Source organism: Typopeltis vanoorti, chromosome 8 (assembly GCF_054136105.1).
Source record: "Typopeltis vanoorti isolate ZY-2024b chromosome 8, IOZ_Tvanoo_1.0, whole genome shotgun sequence".
In the NCBI taxonomy this organism is placed as follows: Eukaryota; Metazoa; Arthropoda; class Arachnida; order Uropygi; family Thelyphonidae; genus Typopeltis; species Typopeltis vanoorti.
In genome coordinates this window covers 10,259,602-10,285,450 of record NC_143556.1, presented here as the reverse complement: position 1 = coordinate 10,285,450, position 25,849 = coordinate 10,259,602, and the positions used below count along the sequence as shown (strand labels likewise).

The 25,849-nt window shown below is 36.2% G+C and overlaps 1 protein-coding gene across 1 annotated transcript; it reads left to right on the top strand.

Moving 5' to 3' along the window:
- The first annotated feature begins 405 nt into the window (after positions 1–405).
- LOC150103727 (tubulin alpha-1C chain-like) lies at positions 406–25,849 on the top strand. Its single transcript, XM_090396514.1, has 6 exons — positions 406–592; positions 14,252–14,474; positions 17,029–17,330; positions 22,107–22,369; positions 25,011–25,275; positions 25,458–25,849. Exons 1-6 carry the CDS (start codon positions 416–418, stop codon positions 25,752–25,754), a joined length of 1,527 nt encoding a protein of 508 aa, XP_090252640.1. The 5' UTR covers positions 406–415; the 3' UTR covers positions 25,755–25,849.

Here is a 25,849-nt window from a genome sequence, read left to right as displayed (position 1 = left end):
ATCTGCCACGTTCTTTATTTTTTTTTTAATTGATTCTGTTCGAATAAAAAGGACAATTTAGTCAATATGAAAACGGAAGTTCGATAAAATGTCTTTTAGGAAGGATTAACAGGCAGTAGATAGTATCCCAACCATATACTTATGGTGCGGTGCAATATGGTACTATAGAGGAGACAGACACGCCCCCTTCATCTGGGACGGTGACCTAGTCATTGATTGATCCTTCCCTTTTCAACCATAACAGCCGACTGTTATGGCGCCTATTTTTTTTTTTTTTTTTTCTACAGAGTTACCTTTAGCATCCATCTATATTTCAGTTCGACGGACACCACACTAACTTAGCAGTACCCCTTTGCAAGAAAAGAGCATGACGTGGCCTCTGCGAATCCCCATGACCTCATAAGCGGAGAGACCAATGAGCAAACGAGGCTTTTGCTCTACGTCACACTTTTCACGAGGAACTATAAAACGCGAACAAAAGTCCGTCTTCGCTATCACTGTTCGTGCCTGCGTCCGTTGCACTTTAGTTCACGAACCTTTGCGTTTTCGTCCTTTCGAAAACTCTTCATCATTCAGGCCACCGTCCACAATGGTAAGTGCTCATAGTGTTTAGAATTTTTTTTCGCCAGTAAATGTTAGAAATGTCGCTGCAATTGAAGTTTGTAGTTAAAAACTGTGCGGTAGAAAAAACAAAAACAAAAAAAAGTTTCTCTTCTGTTCTGTTCACTAAAGAAATAGCAAAAAGGTGAATAAAATAATAAGAATCTAATGCTGAACCGAAGAGTGTTTCTGCTATATTCTCTGCACTCATTCCAGCCGGTTTATTTGAACACCAGTCTCGCTTATCTCCACCCTCCAGGTGTGTACGTGTCGAGAGTCACTCTTCACATGAAGAGCGTGTTCTTGATGCGAATTCAAAGACGAAACATGCGGAGATGAACAGAAGCAATGTAAAGTACTAGAAATGTTCGTCATTTTTTTTCCTGAAAAAAAAAAAAAGATTAAAAGTTGACTTGACTCTTCCCTTCTTCAAAAAATTGAAAAGATGCGGATGACAACAATGATATTAAAAAGGAAAGAAAATATAATCAATTTTGACTTAAACCAGCAGTTTTAATTGTTTCATTAAAATGGAAATTGAGAAATAAGACAAAAATACATAATATTGGCACCTTAGGTTTAAAGAAGGAAAAACCCGAGTGGTCAGTAGAATTTCAACATTAAATGCCACACCCATTTAAAGAACGGCTAACTTAACACTGCTTGAAGAAGACCTCCCAAATTGCGATGTCACAACTGAAACCTTAATGTAGGTCTCTTTCAGGCACGAAAGCATACATAAAGACTTCTTAGGCGAATTCAGGATTCAAATTGGATCTGATCCTGACTGCAGCTTGCCTGACTTGAGTTAAGAACGCAATCCTTGATCTTAATGATCATGGATCCCCTCAAACTTCAGTGTTATTTCAAAACCAAGAAATCTTTCAGGTTATCTGGCAAGACAGCCAATGACGCTATTACAACACCCCCAACTCAAAAAAAAAAAAAAAAAACAGAAGAGAGTTGGACTGGGTTGTTTGGAATTAGATCAAACACGACTGTAGCTATGAGGTCAGTGCGATGAATTCTCCTGGTTGACTTGTCTGTTTTGTGGGATGAAAAAGAGAAAAGGGGTGAAAAACTATTTCACCTCGTATGAGACCGGCTAATTCACCTTCATTTGAAAAGTCCTAACAAAGGGGTACTTTGCGTCCAAACGAATTCGAACCCAGATCCAACCAATCGAAGGGAAAATGTTGTCTTTGTAAAAAAAGAGATAAACCGTTCAAGTTTATCATTTTTATTCATATATTAATGAAGATTTTTTACAGTTTATTTTTTCAAAATATAATTTTAGTAGTCACAAAGATGAAGATATATTATCACTTTAGATTTAAGAACGACGTATTTCTCTCTGGCAATTTCTTGTTTTATGGTAAAGATGGTAGGGATGCGGGAGAATAAACATCAAATTAGACAAAACAATAATTGAAGAGTGGGTCAGGTTCGGACAGTTTATTATTATTTAGTATGAAATCTGATGCAAGTTGACAGAGCTTATTTAGCATCGAAGTCAGAACGCAAACTGAATCCTCAAAAGTGAAATGCTTCTGGGTCTCATGGAACTGTGATAAGGTACCAGTGTGATGATGCTGCAGAGTCTGAGCATAAAATCCAATAGAGTACGATTAAAACTGTTGTGCCTAAGCGCCATCTACAAGGCACATCAGTTAACTGCATATCAAATATTTCACTAGGGTTTCTTGAAAACTTATTTTTCTCTCTCCAGTGCTGACAACCTTCTGTACTTTAAGGGTAGAAAGGCTGAAATAAACAACTAATAATTGGAATGTTCACAATGTTTTAATCGTTAATGAATGAAGTTCAATATACTATATTATTTTTAACTGCATTATGTAAAAATTAAAAATAATATAAACATAAATGAATAGAACACGTTGAAAGAATGAAAACAGAAAGATTACCGAAACACCACAAACCACTAGGAAAAGGAAAACTAGGACGTACTCTAAAGAGATTCAACGATGACATCTAAGGTCGGAACAGCCCACTCTGGGCCTAAATCTTTGAAAAGCGTGATGATTATGTAAAGAAAGAAAAATTTCAAATAGAGTTCGGCATTAGGGAATCACATAACTCTATCGCATGGGCAAATATTGAAACTGAATGTTGTTTTGCTCCAGCAAAATTATGCAATCATCAGTACATTTTTATAAAATCTCACTATTTAATAGGGGATTGGGAACATTCAGTTACTATAGGATTGCATCTGATGCATACACCTGTAAATGAGGTCAAGGGGAAAACACAACGGCAACATATTAGCTTGCAACTTGATATGGAGGCTGAACAGAGCAAAAATCACCGAAAGAATTAGTTCTTGACATAAATACTAAGGGGGGGGGGATAAACACTCGACACGGGGCTTGCATTCTTTTGACGCAATGTCCAGGGTATAGTCATGATCCCGTGACACAAGGCGACACGTTTCCCAGTCAAGATGCCAGCTGACTCACGATAGTCGCAATAACATATTAGGAATGTACGACGATACGGCACCGGCTAGTCTGATTGGGTTAGAGGTGCGATCGCTCGAGGACAAATGAGGGGTGGGGAGGGAAGAGGAGACGAAAGACTCGTCACGGTCTGGGGATCCTCATGGACTTAGGAAGAAACTGCCTGATGGGTCACCACCAGGGGAGGGGAGACAGCCATGGAGAAGACATGCGAACAATGCAATGCAGATGACAAAGCGGTGGGTGCTATTAGGGGAGCTCATCCGTTAACCAGAGAAAGGAAACAAAGTGACGCAGTGTTTTTCTCCCTTCCTCCGAGAGCCTCAGCAGTGCAAATACTTTTCATTTCCTTAAACATGTCATTATGGTTGGTATAGCACAGCGCGGACAACTTTATTTGCTTGTTAAAACGACACATGTAATTCAGATGACACCCGTGACCGATGGATGTCGGATCCCCCCCCCCTCTCTCTCTCTCTCTAGTGAGATATAGCAATGGCATGCAATCACTCATTAGGGAAAAACAGATCATGCCTGTATTTGCAATTGCCCGAGGTCTCGTTTTTTGCTTCAAGACAAACACAATTATGAAAACAAGTACAGAAATGATTCGAGACCATCAAAAGATTTTCGAGTTTCTGAATAGTATTATTTCAACAGGGTTTCGTTTTCATAGTTATTGAATGTAGGAGTAGTTTGGGGACCAAACGGATGCTAAGTTTGCATCTTTTTGGCTAATTTTCCTTAAAATGATCGGATCTGTACCTAATTTCAGATAATTCGACAAATTTTAGTAAAGTTACCTAAATATCACTGAAATGTGTGCGCGAAACACGAAATAGTTTTTTTTTTTTGGGGGGGGGGGGACAGTAAGCATGGTCCGAAACGTAGTTGAGTTAATAAAGTACTACAAAGAGCAGTACGCAATTTGCGTGCGATGGAATTAACAAAAGTAATTTGTCCTAACGAAAGAACTGCCAAGTTTCATTCAGATTATTCTATATTTAACTTGAAAAGGACAACAGACGTTTCTTACATTGGTTCTCATACTACCTAGACTCGTTTAACCCCGTCTACAGCCCTCAATCAAGTACGGTCCAGGTGACAATCCTAAGCTCAATTTTTTTACAGTGCTTCATTCACTCATTGACGATATTTATTTTTTAAATGAAAAAAAAAAACTCAACGAGAGGTTGGTCAACCTATAGTATGCTGGTGTCGTAGATGGAACAAGAAAGAAATTCTTACATTTGGCTGGAAGAGCTCTTGGTTGTATTCCTTGGGAAACACGTGGTGAGACTGATCCAGAGGACAGCAACAGATGGCATGAACGAAGAGGAGAAATTTGTTCTGTGGGTTGGAACTGAACTATAAAGAGTTCTTGATTAACTGCAGCACATATTGGAACGAACCTGACAGAGTAGTGGTGGAATTATTGATGCCAGTTCTAATGATTAACGACCGTAGAAGTATTTGTAAGAGATGTAATCAGCAGAAACTTCGCCTCTGTAAAAGTAAGCAAAGTGTATTAACGAGAGCGTAGCGTGTTCTCCATTCTCAGATATGTTCTCATGGAGATACAGCAGAGAAACCGTTTAGTGCTGTTTCAAAAAAAAAAAAAAAAAAAAGTACAAGTGCCCTTACAAGTTCAACGCACCAAACCATAAGCTAAGGCATATTTGAAAGATCTATTCACGGAAGAAGAAAACTACTCATATTCTGCTTTTTCCGGCTTTATGTTTTTCCAACGAATTTAAAGGCAACGACTACATTATTTGTGTGGATGCACAAATCTGTGACCAAACCTTTTTTCCACAGGGAAAAAAAAAGACGGTAGTAGTAGTTCTACTACTACCGTCTAGCAGTAGAACTACTAGACGGTATGTTAGAAGCTTGGAAGCGCAAATGGTAGGAATGATGGGGTCAATGAAAATGGCACAACATAGTAATTAGATCTGTATTTCTTATGCACAAGACATGACACCAAGGAAGTAGCAAAGGTGAGAATCATTAAAAACAGCAAGAAAATGAGGGCTGCATGTGAAAAAATACAAAATAAAATGGAGTAAATTTTAGTTGAATCAATTCAGTATAACCATAATCAGTTTTTATTTTATTTTTTATTCCAATACCAAACTGGAATTAAACTAGTGATCCAAAAATAATAGAATGAGTATGGCTGAATCCTTCCTGTTTTACGTTTAAACCGTACTAGGCAGGCTTTCGAAACCGAATCCGACGCAGTAGAGCGGTTAATTATTATTAAGAAATGAAAAAGCGACTTTCCAGGAAGTTAAAAAAAAAAAAAACTCACTTCCTCCCCCTGAGACCGGCTAACACGCTTTCAGATAAAAATCCCTGAAAAGTTCTTGGCATCCAAGATTCGGGAGTCGAACTCGCATCTTTCCAGCCAAAGGACGTTGTCGAAACCGATTGAGCTACTGAGTCTCTTATTGCGGCATATCAACAGCGTACGCGGGAATGAAGCAATGTGACACCCAAGCAATGCAGTCTATGATTTGTTTATGTCAATTCCCCACACGAAACTTGGAACGAAGTGAACTGACGACAAAAATAATTCGCGATACCTCCTCTACTAAGCAGGGTGATAGTCTCCCTCAGGGCGAGATATCCTTCTCTTAAAAGATATCCTAGGATTATTTTCTTAAAATTTAATTTTTATTTTCATTGTTCTGAAATGCACGATAAGCTTGCTGTAATTACTTGCATTTAATTTTTATTTCGCTAATTTTACTTTATTTAATTATTCCTTCTTTTAATGTAAAGATCATTATACGTTTTATTCTGATCGCCGACTAGATGACTGCAATCATCGAGGCCTTTATCAGCTAGTTCTCAAATTAGTCGATTTTTGGCGCTGAAAACTATTCTAAATTAAATAATTAGTATTCACCTTCTAATTAACCAGCCATAAACCTTATTTATTTTGGCCAAGTTACATAAATCATTACTTCTATAACCCTTGCCCAAGGTTTCAATATAATGAAATATTTATATAGTGCGTGCGTCTGTGATTATTTCCAGGAATTTTCTATGTGGATGCATTTATGTGTGGTTCCTGGTAAAAAACCGAAATTCGCCTTGTTTTATGTGCTTAGGTTCGGCAACAGCAACAAAATCACTTGGCCATTTAAGTGATTTCTTCTTGTTTCAAAGAACACGACAGGGTTGGGCAGGTTCAAACACCCAGAACGAAATGTCCTCGGAGAGTTTATGTACTTGGCAGCATTTCATTATCTTCAGACCCTGCAATGAGGGGAGGGTAAAGTTTTCTTAGGAATCAAGTGATATTTACCACAGCAAGAGGTATGTCGAATATCTTTATCTCTAATTAAAAGAAACACACGTATTAACCACAGTGAAAATATTTCATTCCTAAGTATCTTAGGACATCATCAGTACAGTAGTTTAAAACAATAATAGGAATAACATACAGTTAGGGCGCATGATTACAATAGAATCTCATTAAACGTGCGTAACGTGCTACAGAAGTAGCAAAAAAAAAAAAAAAAAAATTAACACAATTTTGTATGACAATTTCCCATACTTTAGGAATAGTAAGAACGTCGTTGCGGTTTAAGTTTGGTCTGTGTAGTAGGGCTTCAGAACTTTCTTTGCATAAACGTTCATGTTTATATGTTTATATAAAGATCTATGTACTAGTTTAGACTTTTCCCAATGGATCCTATGGTTTGGATTTTCAATTCCGTGTTGAGAGAGGCCAGATTTCTGCGGTTTAAAAAGACGAATGTGGTCTTGATGTTCCGAGATGTGTTATTAAAAAAAAAAAAAAAATCTTTATCTCTGTCAAGTGACTTACATATACCATTGATAGAAGTCGCTAGCGGATAACCTCTATTATAAACCAGCAGGTTGGAATTTCAATCTCCTTGCAGGCATGGCTATTTAAATGAATTTCATGGTCTGATATCGGGCGATGAAATTCATTCAAATAACTAAACTACCCTGCTTATATATACAGGGTGGTTCAAAATTCCACGTACAAACTTTGAGGGGGGGATAGAGAACATCAAAGTCAACCATATTCACATAGGAAAGTATGACCTGAAACGCCACCCGAAAGTGATAGGTGGCGCTGTTCGCCAGCGCTCCAGGTGAGCAATTGGGACTTCCTCATTCAAACTTTCGACGTCGTACGAAGAACAGGCGTCGTTTTACGAACGCTGAGATGGCAGACGTGCACCTCGTTTACAATACAATATTATGTATCCAACTACTATTGATCTGTTCAGTTACGCCTAATAAAATTTTTTACACTACTTACTGCCTTGTGTTATTTTTGTATCTTTGTGTCCCTGTCAGTACCTTCCGGTGGCGTTTCCGGGCATGCTTTTCTACGCGAATATGGTTGATTTTGATGTTCTCTACCTCCCCTCAAAGTTTGTACTTAGAATTTTGAACCCCCCTGTATAGTGCTAGTTTTTGAACCATGAGATGGATGTAGCCTGTTCTACTCTCCTCTCTGGATCCCTACATAAATCTTTAATAGCCTTTGCCAGCCAGCTGTCACTGACGGCTAAGAGTAGGGATTCATTGTCCACGTCTTCAAAAAGTTAGGACATTCCCTTTGAGCAATACAATACGTTAGCGGATATTTATTCTATTTATATATAATTAGCATTAGTGGTATGATACCCATCAATCCCTAGTCATTTTGTGGCTATATTATTTCTATCCGAAGTGATTCAAATATTTCCATGCCACAGCTTCACGTGTAGCTCATTAATTAGACTGTGAGATCAACAAAAGAAAACGGGCGAATCTTCTAGGATATATAATGCTCTTTGGTGCCAAAAACTAAGCTGATATTCAAGCTGCAAGACAGGCGTCTAAAATATTAGGATAATGAATAAATTGACCATATGATATCAAAGTGATGTTTGAGGGGGAAGCAATATCAGGGAGAAGAAAGTTACTGGTATGGTACTACAAGGCTCTGTACTGGGATGATTACTCTTCACCCTTCATATCCTTAAGCGAGATATTCAATTGTTTGTGGATGACACGAAGCTGTACAATGTTTTTAAGTGTAATGTTGATGTAGTATTTTTTCAGGAGGGCCTGAATAAGGTAATAAATGAGGGATGTCAGTTAAATGGGGTTAAGTGCAAAATTTTGAACTTTGGGAACCTCAGGTGGTAGACTGCATATTTTGTATTTGGAACTATACCGATCCATGTGGAGCACTGGATCTTGGGACGATGATGACAAAGAGCATGTTGCAAAGATTATAATACTTCAAAGAACTGCAATACTAAAGAGGACATTGATTAGAAATGGTAGCGATTCCACCATTAATCGCAATAGTCCAAGATGCTAAAATCATCTGATTACAAAGATACTGGAAAGATGAAATAACCTTGGAGAGCTTGCAAAAACAGTTAATTAAAAATTATTTCATGACTGCGGAAATTTAGCTATGAGGATAAAGCGAAAGGTGTTGAGAGGTATTTACCCGATCAGGTTTTTCCCTTTTTCAGTCGTTTCCCGACCGTAAGTGACTTTGTAGGCATTGGCCACAAAGTATTCCTGGTGAGATTTTTACAGGGTAGTTCACCATTGCTTTCCCCCCCTCCCAATTTTATCCAGGCTCGGTACCGGCATATGGTTGGGACTTATTTATGACTGTAATCCATGTGTTCAAGAGGCCGGTTAGCCTGTTCTGGGCAACGAAAAATCGAGTTGAAAAAAAAACCCTAACCTCCATATGAGACCGGCTAACTCATTTCGTCGAAAGAGACCAGATATTTCCTCCCGTCACTGATAGGAATCGGACCCAGGTCTCTCCGACCGAAGGGCTTCGTCTATACTGACTGAGCTATGGAGGCTACCCAATGGATACGATATTTTCCAAAGGGCGAAACAATAGGAAGAGAAAGAACTTGCACATCTCTGAGAATTGTGCAAGATAATGATAGGTAAATAGAATGCACTAAATGTGTGAAGGTATTTGATTTTACACACACACACACACACTGCACACAAAGCAGATCTTCCAAGTTAAGTATGTGGACGCTGTGGCCGTTTTTATCATGTAATGTAACTGTATAAATTCGGATGAGTCTTTGACTGCAGGAGATTTCTTGTTGTGGTTATAATAATATATTTACTTTTAAGTAATGTCTCATCATTTTTTTCGCTTAAGTAGATATGATCTTTTTTTTTTTTTTTTTTAGAACGTGTTTCTGTTACAGATACGTTAAAAAAGCAAACAAACAAAAAAACTGCTGTGTTCATGAAAAAAAAAGTCATCTGGCAATGTGACATTAGATAGAAATAGGAAACCATTGCGAACAGGTGTACCGACAATACACCTATGAAAAATATACGTCTATGAATAATAAAATTACGATTGTCGCAGTGCATACCAAATGCTGAAGACCCAAAATCTTTACAGAAAGAAACGTTCAATATTAATCAGTTAGAAAATTTTAAGATTCCATATACTGCGCGTGCCTATCTGACCATAATGTACCTTGAAATGGTGCACGTACTCATATCACTAAAAACAAAATGAAAGCGAAGTCAATTTCCTCTCCTGTAGTTCTGCTAGTGTTTTCACAGAATACTTAGCGCTCATGATGCAGAACTACTTCTGGACAGACGAATCATATTTCCACGTGGATGGAAACATTACTTCTCAGATTTATTGAATGTATGAACAGAAAATACAAACTCATAACCCCCTGCAAAGATGGACTGTAGTTTGTGCACAATCTTTATTGTAATAACTAGTGTAACTGATCAAACTATGAATCTTATATTGCATCTAAAGAATACCGAATCAAGAGAACTCCTATAAGACTTTTGCTTTTAATTTCAGAAGTTTTGGTGAATTATAACGTTTAAAAACTCTTTTGCAATCAAAAATATTCTTACAGCGAGATAAAACCATGTTCTAAAATTGTGTTTAATCTTATGTATTATTACTGATACGATTTGTTTAATATAGGTTTAAATTTAAATTTTAAACTTTTAAAATAACTTATGTGCTTATGTAATTCAAATTTTACATAAAATACCACTTAAAAAAGTATTTTTTCGCCTTTTATGAAATGCTCATGATCACGTGTGTTATGAGAAGTCATTTATTTTAATTTTAAAATTTCAGTCATATCCGTATATCGTTGACATGATTATCGTAATATGATTAAGCAGTTACTCTTAAAATTTAGAAAGTTAATCTTGAAATAAAATATATAGTTGAACATTTAAAACATACTGTATGTGTGCTAAGGAAACAATTTTTAAGATTTTTTTTTTTTTTAAATCTGCTTGAGTTCTGTCTTGTTTGCGCATTTCCTGACATCTATGTTTCGAATTATGAACTGAAAATGTTCGTCTGCTGAAATCCTCATTAAATCCTCAAATTTAAAAACACTTCTGAAATTAAACGCTTCAGCAGATCAAACAGTGTTTATAGAACCCGTTAATCTTATTATGTAAAAATAATATTTATTATAATTTAAGTTATTTTCTCTTTTAAAATAAACCAGCAATAGCTAGCGAAGGAAAAGTCTCATTCAATACAATACAATATGAAATGCAGGCAGTCGCAATCCAAGAAAGATAAAAGGCTTTTTTTTTCTTTTTAATGTTAGTAATCTCGTTGCTATGTGAGACAATTACAGTTACCATTCGGAGACAGGTACACTAGGTAGTTACTTCAACGGAAATAGCTGCCAATGGTGCTGCAATCTAATGATATAGTTTTAAGTAAATACGTATGTGTTGTTGACAATAAATACTTGTTGGGAGAAAGGAAAGTGACACCGTCACTGATAGCTAAGATAACGACTCTATACTACGAAAGCAAATTGCCGTGGAATTACAATAGATGTCAGTAAAGTACAAACTAGTAAAGTAGAATGCTTGTCAAAAATGTCGTCTCTTTAAACAACACGTCAAGGATTTCTTGTTTTGAATAATTATCTGACCTATAGCAGCAGAAGAGTAGAGCTTAAGCTAATAGATGTAAATCCAGCACGTCCAGTGACATGAATCAGTCAGTGATTTGTTTATGAATAATCTGTCATTGACATTTGTTCCAAGAAGGTTTGAAATCGAAAGATTCAACCTTTGATCGGATTTAGAATTTCCTGCTTAGATTTGCTGAATTAGGAAACTTGAAGTTATCCCACTTGTGTAAAGTCCAGTGGACAAATTGACTAAATCAAGACACTACAGAAGGAAATCCATTTAATTTTATTTTAATTAATTTATTTATTTTTGCGTGATACAATTTTCAATATAACCAAATTTGTGGGGACGTTAGAAATAATTCTGCATTTTTGTATTCTGATTACAGACTACGCAGTTACACACAACTGAAATGAAACTAGTTCGTGAATTAAGAATGAACATTTTCTTAGAAAAACTTGGATTTTTTCAAAGTAGAAATAAAATTTTATTTGTTTTAAAATTAACTGCGATTTTTTTAAGGAATCGATTCAAGTACTTGAAATTACAACAGCAATTTATGTAGAAATATAAGCATGTAAGAATTTTTTTTTTTAAATAAAAGTTGTGGCATAAAATGAGGGAAGGATATGACAAAGTAACAGAGGGGAATAAATAAATAATAATAAAACAGCTGAAAAGGTGACGTAAGTTAAGCCGGATCTCTGTACTGTTACAGATTCTGAAATCTTTCTTTCGAAAATCTGGAATTTTAAAACCCAACATCAGTTAAATACTAACATTTACCATTTTATTTAACATTTAAACCCTGAATGTTATTTAATTAATTTTACGAGGGTGGTCTGAAAAGTTCTCGGCTTCGACCATAGATGGCAACACTATCCGCAAGATTTTTTGTCTAAGTTGGTACATCTGTCATATCCATGGATGTTGGTGCATCCATGTGAAATTGCAAGTCATTATATCAAGTACATTAGTTTGTTTTATAAAGCTGTCTGAAGCAAAAGTGTTGTCTGTATCCCTTGAAACGGATAAAATTGAGTATCGTGTGGTTGTAAAATTCTTTGTAAAAGAAGGTTTAACGCCAAACGAAATTCATTCGAAGTTCATAAAAGTTTATGGGCACTCTTCTCCTTCGTTTTCGACAATTAAGAAATGGACAGCCGAGTTTAAACCTGCCCATACCAGCCTTGAAGATGATCACATGAAGGAAGTCCAAAAAGTGTAACAATACCAGAAATCATTGATCAAGTGCACGAAATTGTTGGGACTATAGGATTATATTTTGCATGAAGAATTGCAAATGAAAAAGCTTTGCGCAAGATGGCTGCCGCTCAAAGTAGATCAAAAACGCACTCGCATGAAAATCTCTGAACCGTGCTTGGTGCGTTTTAACTAGAATAAAACATTTTGTGTGTCAATTTATTACTATGGATGAAATTTGGATTCGTCATTACACAGCAGAATCGAAACGGCAATCAAAACAGTGGACAGAAGCCGGTTGTTCAGCGCCAAAGAAGAAAAAGTCGGTTCCACCAGCAGGAAAGGTCGTGGAATCGGTGTTTTGGGATGCTAAAGGCATTTTATTTATTAATTATCTTGAAAAGAGTAAAATAATAACCGGGAGATATTATTCCGATCTTTTGTAATAATAATTTTAACCAGATTAGACGAAAAAATTCGTGATAAAAGACCCTGTTTGCAGAAGAAAGAAAATCATCTTTCATCAGGACAATGCATCTGCCCACAAAGGTGTTTTGGCAATGGGAAAATTAAGGGATCTGCACTGTGAATTGTTGGAACATCCACCCTATTTCCCAGATTTGGCTCCCTCTGACTTCTATCTCTTCCCAAAACTAAAACTGTTCCTCGCTGGTCAGCGTTTTTCTTCGAATCAAGAGGTGATTGCAGCTGAAGAGGTGTATTTTGCAGATCTTACTGAGAACCACTACAGGGACGGGATAATGGCACTGGAATAAAATAAATCTATTAGTCTTAAGGGATATTATGTTGAAAAATAAAACTTTTGGAATTATAAATTCGTTTTTTCATTGTTAATGCCGAGAACTTTCAGACCACCCTCTTATTTTGATAGAATGATTAATAAGACTAAGAATTTTCGTGTCCTTCTATGCAGCGTTATATTCTTAAGGAATTTATGAAAATACATATAATGGAATCGGTAATTAAAGATTATATCTGCAGTATTACGTCTTTGAAATGATAATTAAATCACTTATTGAAATCTTCATATTTAGAAAGTATACAAAATCTTCAAAATTTCAATTCTGAAATATCTTAAAAATATTTTTAAGGTTTTTATTTATTTTTTTAATAAAATGCTTTGTCTTCTTTGTGAACCCACTTCATTGTAGGAACCGTTTATATTAGATCTTAAAAATCAGCATAATTCCAAGAAAGATGTTTTAATTCTTCATACAAAATTACTTTTTTTTTCATTCTCATATGCATGTGAGACAATTCCAATACTAAAAGGGTTAATTTATTCGTATGATGATATAACGGCCATGAGGCCCCTTTCACAGGGAAGTACGGTACCATTTCAATCCCCCCAACTTTTATCCGGGCGCTCGGCACCGGCATAGCTGACGAATCAGGCTAATCGAGGTGGGTCTTAAGTATTCCCGAGTGTAATCAGTGTGTGTTCACGGGGCTGGTTTGCCTGCTTGCGGGAGGAAAACCCCCAGTTAAACTGGAAGAAAAAACCCTGCTGTCCACACCTAAGACCGGCTAACTTGGCTATGTCTGAGAAAGATCCTTAAGCTCCCCACGTCGGCGACAAGAATCGAACCCAGGACACTCCTTTTCCGACATATGGTTGCGAAGCCCAGAGCCACTCGGCTAACCGCGCGGATGAAAAGTAACGCTGTGTTAATGAAACATACCGTGACTTTTCATTCCAACAATAGCTATTTTTCTATTTGTAGATAAAACGCCACCTTTCGGATGAAACTATATAAGTAATTTGTAAATAAAGCTAGTAAGAATTCGTTTAATCTTAACTGCATTATCATAAATTTAATACGCATAGAAGCTATATATATATATATATATATTATTTATTATAAATGATTATTTATTGAAATGAAATAAAATACTGAAATTTTATTTATAGTATATATATATATATTATTTTATATATATGTTCTATACATATTCGTATATTTATATACATGTGTTTGTACTTTTAGAGGGAATGCATTAGTGTCCATATTGGCCAAGCCGGAGTTCAAATCGGAAATGCTTGTTGGGAATTGTATTGTCTCGAACACGGTATTCAACCTGACGGTCAGCTGCCCAGCGACAAGACGATAGGCGGTGGAGACGACTCCTTCAACACTTTCTTCAGCGAAACAGGATCAGGAAAACACGTGCCCAGAGCTGTGTTTATTGACTTAGAGCCAACTGTAGTAGGTGAGATGTCTGTTTTCGATAGCAGTGGTCCTTTTCAATCTGTAAACTATGAATTTGAATAGTTATCTTAATGAGAAAATTAGTTTTACGATTGATTGTTTTCCTACGAAGTTTGCATGTATCTACGAAGAAATAACACGTTTAATATGCTTTAGCTCTAAATTCTCCAAATATTCTTATTATTTAGGATCTGGACGTTTATTTTTCATTTGATTTGATTATCAATTTGATTATCATTATCGATTTTAAAAATGGCATTCAACTAGCTTAGATGTAGAATAACTACAGAAGCTTGGGCTTCTGTAGAATACGTTATTTACTTACCCCCCCCCCCCACACACACACCCTGTCTCTCTCACTTACTGCCTGCTTGCGTGCAGTTAAATCTCACCACGCTACAGCAGTTGGAAGATCATCCTTACCAGCTGCATTTCAAACATTCTTTCGGCATTGTAAACGCTGTCTTATTTTCGTCCGCCATTTTTTACGTCGCATCTCAATAGGTTAGGTTCTCTTTAAACAGATGCCAATTGAATGTCAAGCATTCTGTTTAATATTTAAGGAGAATTGAGTTCTCCTTAATTAAAATATTAAGTAGAATTATATACTGTTTAATCCTACAATCACGTTTAAATATATCTGGCATTTAAAAAAAAATAACACAAAAACGTATTTAAGAGAAAGAGGATGATGAAAGACCTCCTGAAAGCAATAAATCTGTAGTTTTTAGCAAATTGTCATTTTGGATATTGGAATTTCTGAAAGATTAAAACTCTTCTGAACTTTAAATCCATGGTAAAAGTTAATGGTTTTCGGCAGCGAATATAAGGTGTGAATTGCAATAAGGCCAAACTTGAGTAACACTTGCAGCTTTAGACTATTGAAATTAGTAACATATGTTGATCTTGAATCTATTAGTCCAATCCACAAGTTGACTATTTCCACTCTTCAACTCTTCAGTGAAAAAAAAGTCAAATTACTGTAAGCTTTTGTTGAAAACGGAACAGCTTTAATATTGTTATAAAATCCAACACAAAGAAACACAGATTTTTATCATGTTATACTTCTAAGGAGTCTAAGGACTCATTGCGCGAGGGCACTCCATATATATGTGTGTGTGTGTGTGTGTGTGTGTGTGTGTGTGTGTGTGTGTACAACGTTGATATCATCCTCCCAACACAATCCTCAATTGCAAAATAACTTTAGGAATCTGGTTCAACATAAAATCACAAGGATTTTATACTTAGACTACCTATGCAAAATGTAATTCCCCTACGTACTTGTCTGGGTCTTCGTTGCATGCATTTACGTATATGCTGCTGCAATGCTTTCAGGAAGTTTACTCCAGTGGTTGGCTACTGTTTTATTTTAAAAAATAGTTCCTTAAATTTAATCAACAACGTTCCTTCATTAGTTTAAAACGACAAGGTGGCCCGGAAGTAACAGGGCCCCTACTGGAACGATAGTCCCAACAGTTTCAAAATTTACTTTAGGCATCTGGCACAGGTCCGGATATTTTTCTACTTCGTCTACCACCTTATGCCTAATGGAATTAAGTGGTCGATGACTTTCATTCCGATGTGAGACCCTCCCCGTTGGTTACTGGAAGGCTTAGAGTGTCATGTTTGGTGTCTACAGCAAAGATTTCCTAGAAGTACCAATATTTAAAATCCCCGTTAGCACCTCCGAAACTCAACAGAGGCGTTGGAACATTTGGTCTTCATTTAGAAAGAGCTAATTTCGAAACATTTATGAGGATTTTTTCAGATGAGGGGAAGGGTGTACTAGTCTCACATGGCAATGGCATGACTGATGCTTGGAAATTTTTAAAATCTTAATTATGTTTACAATGCATCTACAAAGCAATGTTGGAAACGTAGGACTTATTGAAACAGTAAATGGCGCAATGATCATCGGATAATCCAAAAATGCTGTTTTGAATCCAAACAGTTAATTCCACTTCTAGTGTCCAGTAGCAATATTATTGGAGGCCAGAAGTAAACAAAAGACGGAAATGGGAAAAAAACTAAATCTGCACAAATACGCTTGCATGCTATGATGAGATTTTAACCAGCTGCTACCAATTTATTTATATCGTTTAACTTCGATAACTATTGCAAATTATTGGTTATTTTAAGTTTTAATTTGGGTCAGTTATTTGTGATGGCTAAGGGTGAAGATTGGCTGTCCTTCAATCTTCAAAAGTTAGAGTTCAACAGCTTCGCCTACTCTGTTTGTGGAATGAAAGGCATTAGCTGATTTTTAAAAAAAAAACAAAAAAACTTGGGTGTGACAGTCGTATTTCCAAAAAAAAAACCATGAAAGATTATCGTGATTTAGTCAGTATCCAACTTTACAGAATTTCCGATCAATAGTGCGAATTTACATTCTTGGCGGGATAAACACTACGTAATTTCTCTCATTTATTTAAAGACTTTAATCAAAGTCAGTTTTTTTTTTAAATTAAGCTTAGAATCAGTGGTATAATAAACAATGCATGATGTAACATGACATAAAATACTTAGAGAATATTTTTTTTCTTTCCTCTGCTCAGATGAGGTCCGTACGGGAACTTACAGACAACTGTATCATCCTGAACAACTGATTTCCGGAAAAGAAGATGCTGCCAACAACTACGCCCGAGGACATTACACAATCGGAAAAGAGATAGTGGATGTTGTGCTAGACAGAATAAGAAAACTTGCGGATCAATGTACAGGCCTCCAAGGTTTCCTAATTTTTCACAGTTTTGGTGGTGGAACTGGTTCTGGATTCACATCGTTGCTTATGGAAAGATTGTCTGTGGATTATGGCAAGAAGTCCAAATTAGAGTTCTCCATCTATCCGGCTCCACAAGTAAGTTCTTTTTGGAAGCCTTTAATATTTTATAGAAATTTGGTATGTCTTTCTTTTTACTGTTTGAAAGCTAAATTCTACTGAAGGTTCTACGCAGTTAAGTTAATTCATCTTGAAAGAAATCTGCGCCATGGGAAAATTTACCTCTTAAATCTTGAGGTAATAGGTAAAACTTTCATCCTGAGATTCCAGCTGCTGTTTTTTTTTTTTTTTTTGAACTCTTTGTTTTCAACCTTTCTCCTTAAGGAGAAGTGATGCCGTATTTATTCTGAAACACAAAGGGGAAAGTGCTAATTGGATTCCTGCTGCTCACGCAAATGCGTGAAACATAGTTATATTTCCGAAGTTCATCCATCTGTAGCACATTCTTTCCTCCTGACACAAAGCTCAGATGATTTTGATGGCTATGACGGCATGTTCTACCAAGCGTTCAAAAGCTCTACCGGTTCCTGGAATTTTTATTCATCCTCGAACTGTCTAAAATTCCATTCGTTTGCTCCTTCCTCCTACACATATATAAACTGTCTTCATCCAAACATGAATCACCACCCTCTGGAAGGGAGTATAAAAATAATTGCTATTTCACACTTCACTGGTGGCCTGTCACACTTATTCATACTTCAGACACCTCAAGTACAAGAGGGAACAGTAATGGTACGTTATGATCGAAAAAAAATAAAACAAAACTAAACTGAGAGTTTTTAATTTATGAAACCAGACAGAAGACATCATTACTGCATAGAACCCTTTGTACAAAGCACGTGGCACATGGGGAGAATGATAAAGGAAAAAATCCTGTGTATAACACTGCGGAGGGACATTACGAGCGGATGTACTCATACTATTGCTCCAGAAGCTTCCTTGAGACAAATCATTCTAAATTCTTAGGAACGATATAGATCTGGCTTCTGTTGTCGAAAAATAATATTCTAAATGCTCTGTAATTTTCTGCAAATGTCATGAGAAAGTGAGTGACCCAGCTTCAAAAACCATGGAAAATACAACTAATTTTCCCTCTAACTAGCCTGTGAACATGATCGGTTGATAATATGTCTATCACATGCGTTAGTGGAGATATCGGTATCAGTATATTGCCAACTGTGTATGTTTTCCGACTTATTCGCTTGCTTATCGAGTAAAAAAAAAATTACGATATCAATTACCCTTAGGACTCTTGATTGTATCTCATTTCAAAGACATGTATATCTTTTAAATCATGATTACATAGAAAAGCAACAGAATAAATTAGAAAACTGATCAAATACTGCAAAGAATTGTCTCATGTTAAAGAGTGATCAGGTATTGAGAAAGGAGAAGATTGGCTGCAATTTCCCTTATTTTTTTTCAGTTTTTACCTCATCACATTGCCAACTATTAATTTGTTATTGTATTTCAAACGTACACAAAGAAGCTTCTGTTATTTAACTAACAACTCACAACATTCACTGATTTCTTGAGAGAGGCCTTTGCTCCCACTCCGGATCTTCCCGCAATCTGTCTTTATAATAATTATTATTATTATTTGACACCTCCAGTGAGTCCAAAGACTCATCGAGGGAGAGTGTGCCAACAGTATCGAACGATTGGTCCCCTTCCAACTACTAACCGCGCTCAAACTTACTTAATTGAGCCATTAGTAGCAGAGGCTCTACCAATCGACCAACTTTTGCCGGCTAAGTTGGTCGATTGGTAGATCCATAATACGATTCATTAAAATTCGAAAACAGTTGTCGAATTTTAATGAACCGTAATACAAGGATAATAAAAAATAGTGTGGCATCTAATACAGAAAGTCAATTTTGCATCTGAACTCTGGTTGGTGAGCCTCCGTAACTCTTCAAGGGCTTTCATCTGCAGGTGAGTCAGTTGGTCTCATGCGGGGATGAATGGGTTTGTATTCCCTCAAAAAAAAAAAAAGGCAAACCGGCTAGAAGAACACACGCAATTTACGTAATGCAATGGTTTGTTGTTTGTTTTGGATTTATGGCCAAAGAAACTGAGGTTACGAGACCCGTGTATTATGTCTGTAAATTGTGTGTATTCTTCTGGCCGGTTTGCTTGTCTTGCAGGATTAAAAATCCGAATTTTGCGGAGCAAAAAACTATTCCATCTCCGTGCGAGACTGGCTAACTAATAAGGAGATAGCTTACATCGCGTATTTTAAGTTGAGTGGATAATTAGAAACATCACATGTCATCTCTTACTTTACATGAAAACTAAAAACTCAACCTGTAAGTTTTTTTTTTTTTAAGGGTAAGTCGTTCATAATCTTTAGCCGATTTAAGGAAATTGAATATGTAACAGAATGAAAGTGCTTGTTAGGATATTCCGCAGTGCTTACAGGCCTAGACCTACGACACTCCAGAGTGGCTTTCATAATCATAATTTTAGGAATAAGGTGGTTGGTCTTATGCCTGAATACTGTTTATGCTTGTGTTCTCCTAGCCTGTCACTTTTGTATGAGACGATAATGTCGTCTATATCAAGTGTATATAAAGAAGCTTACGGTAGTCTAATGAGTGTCCTTAAAACGACACATAGGACCAGGGCAATTTTTCCCAAGGACATAGCTCTCGCCACAGTCCTTAAGTATCTTCTCACACTCTTTTTTTTAGCAATGTCTACAACCCTTTTAAAGTAGAAAAATACTATATTTCCCCATCCCCTATATCCTGTATGTATGAAGAAGAACACCAATCTGTTAAATATAGTCTTCATACCTCTTAAACTATCAATCAAACTAGCAAGGACCTTTCCTAAGGATGAACTCCATCCTTTGATTATATACAGGTATGTAAAAAGTGACTGCTTGCAACTTAGTTTACCATGGGCAGACATGAAAAATTGTCAGAATCAGTATTGAAGAATATAAGAAATACATGCGCTGCTATCATTATGGCAACGTATGTATTTCTTCCCATCACAAAAACAATTAAGAAAAAAAAAAAAAAAAAACACTTTGGTACTACTACATAAAAGCAGTTTTAAGTCTAAGAGACTATTTTGGGATTGATCAACAATGAAGCACTCCTTAAACCTGAAGGCGTAGAGGTGGCTACATTGAAGTACCAAAACTCTGAATAATAATAATTTTAAAATTATTTTCAATGCAACAATTGTAGGCCACTTTGATTCTACTCCCAGAGGAAACATGATAGGACTATGGTTTTCGATTATCCCAATTACTTCACTGTTGCATTCGGTGGCAAATATCCCCTCTCGCTAAACAAAAGATAATAGTTTGAAATACAGAAGATATCATTTCTTAAATTCCTTCAATCTATCAATCATTTCAAATAGTAGAGCCTCCTTAGCTCAGTCGGTATAGACAAAGCCTTTGGGTAGGAAAGATCTGGGTTCGATGCCCATCAGTGACGTGAGGAACTTATCTGGTCTCGTTCGACGAAAGGTGAGTTAGCAGTTTCATACAGAGGTAGAGGGTTTTTTTCACCCAGAAACTCGGGTTTTTCTCCCCACAGAACAGACAAACCGGTCCCGTGAACACACACAGATTTACAATCATAAAATACATTCCTAATCCCTCATTAGGAGGGCTCAACTCGTCCTAAGGGACCTGTGGGGGGGAATCCCATACAAAATAAATGAAACTTTTGTCTCAGCTTATTAAGTTAGACTGATCTACCTGTACAAAATATCAAATGGAATAATGACCTGTAATATAAGAAGCGGAAACACACACACATTATGAACCTGTACGCCTTCAAAAACAGTGCCAAACTTTTTGACTACTTGGAGACAATAATACTGCCCTTTCACTATTTCCTTTTTAAATAAATACCTTTTTTAATCTTTTTCTAACTCGACATATGTTTATTTCTCTTGGCGTCGGGTGCAAATGTCCTATTTGGCGTTACCCGAAGAGAATATTTCTGCCCAGAAAAAGATGTTTACTAGTTCCAATAGTTTTTTCCGATTCTCTTGTGATTTGTTAGACCATTGACTTGGTGATATATGTGACTATACCAACTCACATTAGTTCTGCTTACATTATTGAATATTAAGGTCATCGTCAAGTTCTAATTTTAACATCGTTTTAAACAAGCACGTGTTATTCTTAGTCTTGCAATGAAACACATTTCGTTTATTAGCTCACCACAGAAGATTAAAAAGGACGATTTAAAAACGACATCCTGAACAGACGTTTTCGGCACTGTCACAACGATGAGCAAGTGGTGAACATCATTTTTCGAATAGATCTTACAAAACATTTTATGCCATATGTTGGACTCTCAGTTTTGAAAGAAATCCCATATCGTATTATATCAATGTAAGTAATTATATTTAATTAGATTAATTAAATGAGATTAATTCGAATCCGACTTAAACACAGTCAGACACGAACACAGAATCTGTCAGTTTACAAAGCAACAGCTGTTTTTCTTCCTATTTCCATAGGGTTTTTTGTCTTTTTTATTGACGTATTTCATCTTGGATCTGTTGTCTAACTTAGTTAAAAGTTTTTGAGAACTTTTCAATTAATTCGAGTTGATCATCTGCATAGAGAAAAGGACAAATTACTGTTCCATATTTTTATACAAGGCTTATGTTAATGTTAATTATAAATAACAACGGAAATAGCATTTACCTTACATCTGCTTTAACATCGAACCCTTTCCTTGTACATTGTATTTTAAAATTCAGATTTTAATAATAAAATTTAATTATGTAATTATTGATTTTCTTACGTTTAACTTATGAAAATTAATTTTTAATAAGTTAATATACTGATTTTTTCCCCCTCTGGTCTCTTTGCAGGTATCCACTGCAGTCGTCGAACCTTACAATTCAATCCTAACCACCCACACTACTCTTGAACATTCGGATTGTGCCTTCATGGTAGACAATGAGGCCATCTACGATATCTGCAGGCGAAATCTCGACATTGAACGGCCCATGTACACTAATTTGAATCGCTTAATTAGTCAAATCGTGTCTTCTATCACTGCCTCTCTGCGATTTGACGGTGCCTTAAATGTTGATTTGACCGAGTTCCAGACCAATCTGGTACCTTACCCCAGGTATGTGATAACACATGTAATCCTTACTTAAATACCATAAAGCAATTTTAGAGTGATTTCTTATTATTGAAACTTAATTCTGGTAGTAAAGGGTTTTCTCAAAACGTGAGCCAGTCTTTGTTAAAATCAAGAAAGGTAAAATTGCGCAAACCTTTAGTATGCTTTCCAGCGTTGTTGCTTTTCTTTTCAAATACTTGTTAAATCAGTTCATCTACATACAACCTTCATCGTGCCATTTAAAAAGAACGCTCTCAGTCGTTTCTAAAGCCAATACTTCTGCGTGTAACACTTCGATGACTTCATCGTACGGAAACTTCCTGTGTATATAGAGCACCCAAAATATTACGTGAGATCGTAACTGTGGAATGTGGAAAGACTTCAAATTAAAATTCTTGAATTGTTTCAATGTTTGCATTGCCATAATGCAAAAGCACTTTGAACAGCAATAATTTGAATTTACACTGAGAAGGAGGCATTTTCATTTCATTTTGGACATTCACCTATCCCAGTATACTAACATCGTAGAAATATCAAAATATTTGACTAATTCTAATTACAGAAATCTGGTCAGTGCAAATCATTCACTAATACTGCATTTAGAAATCGTGGTTAACATTATTAATCAAAAGGTATCATCACGTTTAGACTCTTTTTATATGTAAAGTACCATGACTTAAAAGATAAAATATTACTTTTTTTATTATTATTATTGAAGATGATTTAACTGGTCATGTGGGATGACGCACGATTTCCTTTAAGAAAACAGTAGAAGATCAGCAAGAGAATATAGCAAATTAGCAGGCATAATGACTTTGCCGTAGTTCCTCAACTTTAATTTCCAGCAAAAAAACAGCACCAACAACGTACTGGCATGCGTGTAAGAAAAAAGCCAAAAATTGCTGCCAAGCGTAGGAACTTCAATAGATTTGGACTCCCAACTGTCTTAAAATGTCGTTTCTTTTTAAATATTAAATCTACAAACAAGTTTTTAAAACAATGCGCTATGGGTATATGCTGGAAGTGGTTGATTGAGAATGACCTTTCAATGACCATACCTCAGTTGATACCATCACATTGCTTACTGGAAGTCTAAAGTGGCGTGAAAAAGTTCTATATTTGGTCTTTAAAGCATGGTTTCCCTATTATCTAATTCAAAGTTCCCATAGTATTAATACTATCCTAATATAAGCTATTAAGATTTATCGAGTTGGATTCACAGAATGTGAAAAAACGGAGTCGTGTGTGAACCGAATATTAGTTGCAAAGATCGTACATAATGTACGATCAGAATGGAGATCATCAGATTTTTATGTAAAACTCAAACGCCTTAGAGATATCAAGAGTAGCTATTGAGCCAGAGACTCTTCCATTACACTTGTGATATAAGCAAATATGACATAAGAGAATACTCCATGTTAATGAAGAGTAGTGGACTCCATATCGATGATTACTGATTTAGTTGAAATGTTTTAAGTTAGCTGTTAGTCGATTTCTCAACTAATATTAATAATTTAGAAGTTAGTGAAATTCGATGGTAATTTCATGGTAAAGATTTGTCCTACTTCTTAGGAATGGGTCGGACTTAATGGGTTCGGTATGAGTTTATTTTCAAAGAATAAATACTAAATAGAATAGATAGAATACCAGCAGCTCTAGAGTGAAAACCTTAAAAACATCGGAGAAATGTCCTCGTGATTTAAGAGATTTTTATTATTCAGAATGAACAAGGATCTTTTGATCGCTTTCTAGCGAAAGCTTAATGAGTGAGTGCGAAAATTGTGCAGGGGCGTTTACAGAGATCTGAATGGAAAAATTGTAGGGAAAAAAGGAAGAATGCATGAGATTGGTCATTTTATCTGCTGGTAATACTTCTATAGAACCATCAGAGGGTAAAGAAGGTAGAAAAGCAGGCTGGACGTACGTTACGGCTAATTGCTTTAGCAAAGAATGGAAATACATAATTTTTATTTGAACATTACAGGAATTTTTCCTCTTGGTCTTTCGAAATCCCTTTTAATATTGTGATAATTTGTTTGGTAATTAATTTAGTGATTTAATGTAGATAGAAAAAGGATTTTGTTCTATTTCTTCGCCAGTTGTCCTGATTCACTCTAATGCTTTACCGTTAGGTTTTGTTTAGTGTTCATCTATTGGACGATCCGCAGAAAACTCCTTCAAATCTGTACTCGAAAAGAAGACATGTTGGGCCGTCGAACCTCCTCCATAACGCACTGTAATTCCGGAGACAACGTTCCTTTACATGCTAGGAGATATAAGGAAATGGAAGATTTGTGGATCTTAAAAATATGCATCCACAAATCTTCCATTTCCATATACCCTGCTGGGAAACTTCAACTGGTATCGAGATTTTGGACTACGAGCTGGAGGCAGTTTTCTGCCGTACGCTGAAACTCAGCTTTCAGTGACATCTACAGGTGAAAATAACCGTCCTTCAATCTGCCAAAAATTAGTTAGGATTAAAAGAGCTCCTCCTGTTTCTTTTGAGCAATGAAATGCTTAGCGGATTTATTTTTTATTTTGTTTGTAATTTTGAAATGTAGATTATATTACAGCTAAACATGTAGGCCTAGTTGTGTTATATTTTTCATGTTAATAAAGCTACTTCACTTTATTTTTTCAGAATTCATTTTCCATTAGTGACTTATGCACCTGTCATATCAGCTGAGAAAGCTTACCACGAACAGTTAACTGTTTCAGAAATAACAAACGCTTGTTTCGAACCTGCCAACCAAATGGTGAAATGCGATCCTCGCCATGGTAAATACATGGCCTGCTGCATGCTCTATAGAGGGGATGTAGTTCCCAAAGACGTAAATGCTGCTATAGCCGCAATCAAGACCAAAAGAACAATTCAGTTTGTTGACTGGTGCCCCACTGGTTTTAAGGTAGGTAGAGCATATTATTTTTTTTTTATTTGTGGATGTGGTTAAATTACCTTCACACTCCTGTAATATATTTGACAAGCCTATTTTATTAAAAAAAATATTTCAATACATACTATTTTCGATTCTCTTTGAGCAACTGAATTCGTCATTTTCTTAGACTAATTTCGCTGTTTCTTTTTCAGGTGGGAATTAATTACCAGCCCCCAACCGTTGTGCCCGGTGGTGATTTAGCCAAAGTACCTCGCGCTGTTTGTATGCTTTCGAACACGACTGCCATTGCCGAAGCCTGGGCACGCCTAGACCATAAGTTTGACCTCATGTATGCGAAACGTGCTTTTGTCCATTGGTATGTAGGAGAGGGCATGGAGGAAGGCGAATTCTCAGAAGCTCGTGAAGATTTGGCTGCTCTAGAAAAGGATTATGAAGAAGTTGGGATGGAGTCCTCTGATGGGCTTGACGATGAGGGAGATGAATACTAAACTTATTCCAAATGGATTAACAGAACAGTGTTATTGAAAAGCAGTATCCCAGATTTTTTAAACAGTACTCTTAAAATAAAGATATGACAACCCTA

Excerpts from the sequence above, each read along its gene's own strand:
- LOC150103727 (XM_090396514.1), top strand. The coding sequence starts at position 416 with ATGAGCAAACGAGGCTTTTGCTCTACGTCACACTTTTCACGAGGAACT. Across the intron at positions 14,475-17,028 it reads CTTAGAGCCAACTGTAGTAG|ATGAGGTCCGTACGGGAACT; the intron begins GTGAGATGTCTG and ends TCCTCTGCTCAG. Across the intron at positions 22,370-25,010 it reads AATCTGGTACCTTACCCCAG|AATTCATTTTCCATTAGTGA; the intron begins GTATGTGATAAC and ends TTATTTTTTCAG.